A 2,703-nucleotide genomic window follows, 5' to 3' on the forward strand; every position below is an offset into this window, starting at 1 on the left:
ATCCTAACAAGGTTATGTATTTTCAAAATAAGTCCTAACGAGGTTAGGTATTTTTGAAATAAGTCATAACAAGGTATTTTTAGAATAAGTCCTAACGATATTGGACATTATTACACGACTATTTTTATTAGAACAACAGAAAGCTTCCACTCTTGGAATAAGCCCTAGCACCCATGTATGATTTTAGCTAGGCATTATTACACAACTATTTTTATTAAAACAACAGAAAGCTTCTACTCTTGCATTGGGTTCAAAGAGAATGAAAACTTGGGGGCAATTGAGAGGGAATAAAAGTAACTATAGGAATTATATGGGTCCCGACACTGCCACATGACGTAATTATAAATTATCATGTATATGACAGTTATCAAATTCTTATCAAACACTGCATTAATGTTTTATATTGTGATTAGGATATGAAATCTTATTGATGCAGAAGTCCTTCACAAACGGAGATTGTTTGGGATACGACTTCTGGAACATTCAAACTACTTATAAACAGGCAACACCCTTATAGGTTAAGGGATGCGATTTCTCTCTATGAATTAGTCTATGAAATATTTCGATAATGTTAGAGGACTGACTTAGGCGTCGAAAGGTCCCTGACTACGGCTGGGAGTGTTTTGTCTTGCAGATAGCGGTCGTGTGGTGGTGCTGATCATCTTCTTCGTTGGATTTTTTTATTATCAAATACAGTATTTTTTATGTCCGTACAATAACATAGATATAACGTGAATCAATTAAATTGCTCACAAATTAAAATGTTCAAATTTAATCATTTGACCAAGGGGTTTAAACCCACTAAACAATTATTTGCACATTAAATCGCTGAATACATTAGATTTGGTCTTGATTGATCAACTATATCATTGAAATAAATATAAATAAAATTGATTTGCGATCTTCTTTTAACAGATGTATCCAAATAAAAAATACCAATCCCCCCTTTCTATGTTATTTTTTTATTTATATTTTTTTTTATTGACAAAAAAAAAACTTTATATATAATATACATCAATAAAAGAGTTAAAATGTACAAACATCATAATAAAACAAAACGATCTCGACTAAATTGACATCATTAAACAAGTCTGATCATATGCTAACAATCAACAAGAGTGGCACCATTGAACAACTAGCTTGTCCCTCTTTGCCGTGCGATGGGTATATTTAATTGTAAACTAAAACTAATGTAGTAAGTACTTAATTTAAATCTCCAAACAACAACTTAATTGGACATGGCCTAAATATTCTTCTGGTGCCTCAACTTTTGTCCATGTGTAATTTTTTAAATCCATCGTATAAGCTTTGTGAGGCTCACCAAATTTAGAAGAACCAAACACTAACAACTTGGTTTGCCATGTTGTCATGTAAGCCACATTGGACACCTCAGCTGGTAGTTTAGCTAGGACTTGCCATTTGATACCCACACGAGCTATCACATTGCCTTGACGACACATGTACAATCGCGAACCACCACCATCGACACAAGTCATTGGACATATGGCATCTTCTAAAAAGTCATTTTGTATCATGTCCCATTGCCAAGTGATACTATCAAATGCTTCGACATCCCTTTCAAAATGACCTTGCATTTCTGTAGAGTATCCACCTATGACGTTGAACTTGCCATCAAAGAATACACCCTTGCACTCGTCTCTCTCTTTTTTCATATCAGGAAGCTTGATCCACTCATCTTTTGCCACGTCATATGCCATGGCAGATTTCAACGCATTCTTCTCTTTATCATGACCGCCAGCAACGTACACCATCCGATCAGAATCCGATGCAGATCCAAAGAATAATCTTCCGCCACCTGGCATATCTGCCCCACACCGCCACATGCCGCAGACAAAGTTGTAAATAAACACAGAATCGGATACCTGCCAAGTCTGCGGGTCGCACCCGCCTATCAATACCAGCTCCGATCCAACTCCCACAAGGTGGCAAAAAATCGGCAGCCCATCGGGAAATCCTGGCACAGGTGGCAGCTCCGACCAATGCCCAGTTTCCGGCTCACAAAGCACGAGCTGATAAGAGAGCGGAGCCAAAAGCTTCACAGCACGTTGGTTTTGGGTCGGGCTGACCCGGACTTGTGACAAGACGATGAGTGATTGAGCCAAGCCAGCCGTCTTCCGATGGTGTCGAAATTCTGGCAGTTCAATCTCGGCTTTCCAGCCTCTGCAGACGGAGGCAGCAGCAGGGAATTGGTCGAAAGGTATGCGAATAAGACATTCAAGAGCGACGTGGTTGGGAAGACCCGGAAGGAGTTCCATGGAAGAGTCCATGCACATATATATATATATAGAGACAGAGAGAGAGAGAGAGATTAAGTTTAGAAGAAACAAGAACAGAGAGAACAGGAAAGGAATGAAAGAGAATGAAGTGGCTTGTGAGAGAAAGAGAGGAAAGAGAGAGATGTTTGTGTGATTATGGATCTTGATGTTTGATTGGGTTTATAAAGAGATTGGTTAGGTACTCTTTCGAGACTAGCTTTTTGTCTAAAAGGTGAGCTGATGTTCTAGACCATTTTTTTGGAAGAAAGAGGGAAGAAATGGGAAGAGAGAGAGGTGAGCTGATGTTCTAGACCATTTTGTTTTGGAAGAAAGAGAAAAGAAATGGGAAGAGAGAGAGAGAGAGACTGTTTTTTGGATTCAGACCACAAGAATGCCGTAATATAATAAATTCTGTTTCTTATGGTTG

General features: G+C 38.5%; 1 protein-coding gene across 1 annotated transcript; it reads right to left on the reverse strand.

Moving 5' to 3' along the window:
• Positions 1–1,208: 1,208 nt before the first annotated feature.
• On the reverse strand, positions 1,209–2,276 carry LOC114308581 (F-box/kelch-repeat protein At1g80440). Its single transcript, XM_028254185.2, has one exon. The coding sequence runs from the start codon at positions 2,274–2,276 to the stop codon at positions 1,209–1,211; it is 1,068 nt and encodes a 355-aa protein (XP_028109986.2).
• Positions 2,277–2,703: the final 427 nt, after the last annotated feature.

The sequence above is a fragment of the Camellia sinensis genome, chromosome 4 (genome assembly GCF_055761805.1).
Source record: "Camellia sinensis isolate YWXY chromosome 4, ASM5576180v1, whole genome shotgun sequence".
NCBI classification, from domain to species: domain Eukaryota; kingdom Viridiplantae; phylum Streptophyta; class Magnoliopsida; order Ericales; family Theaceae; genus Camellia; species Camellia sinensis.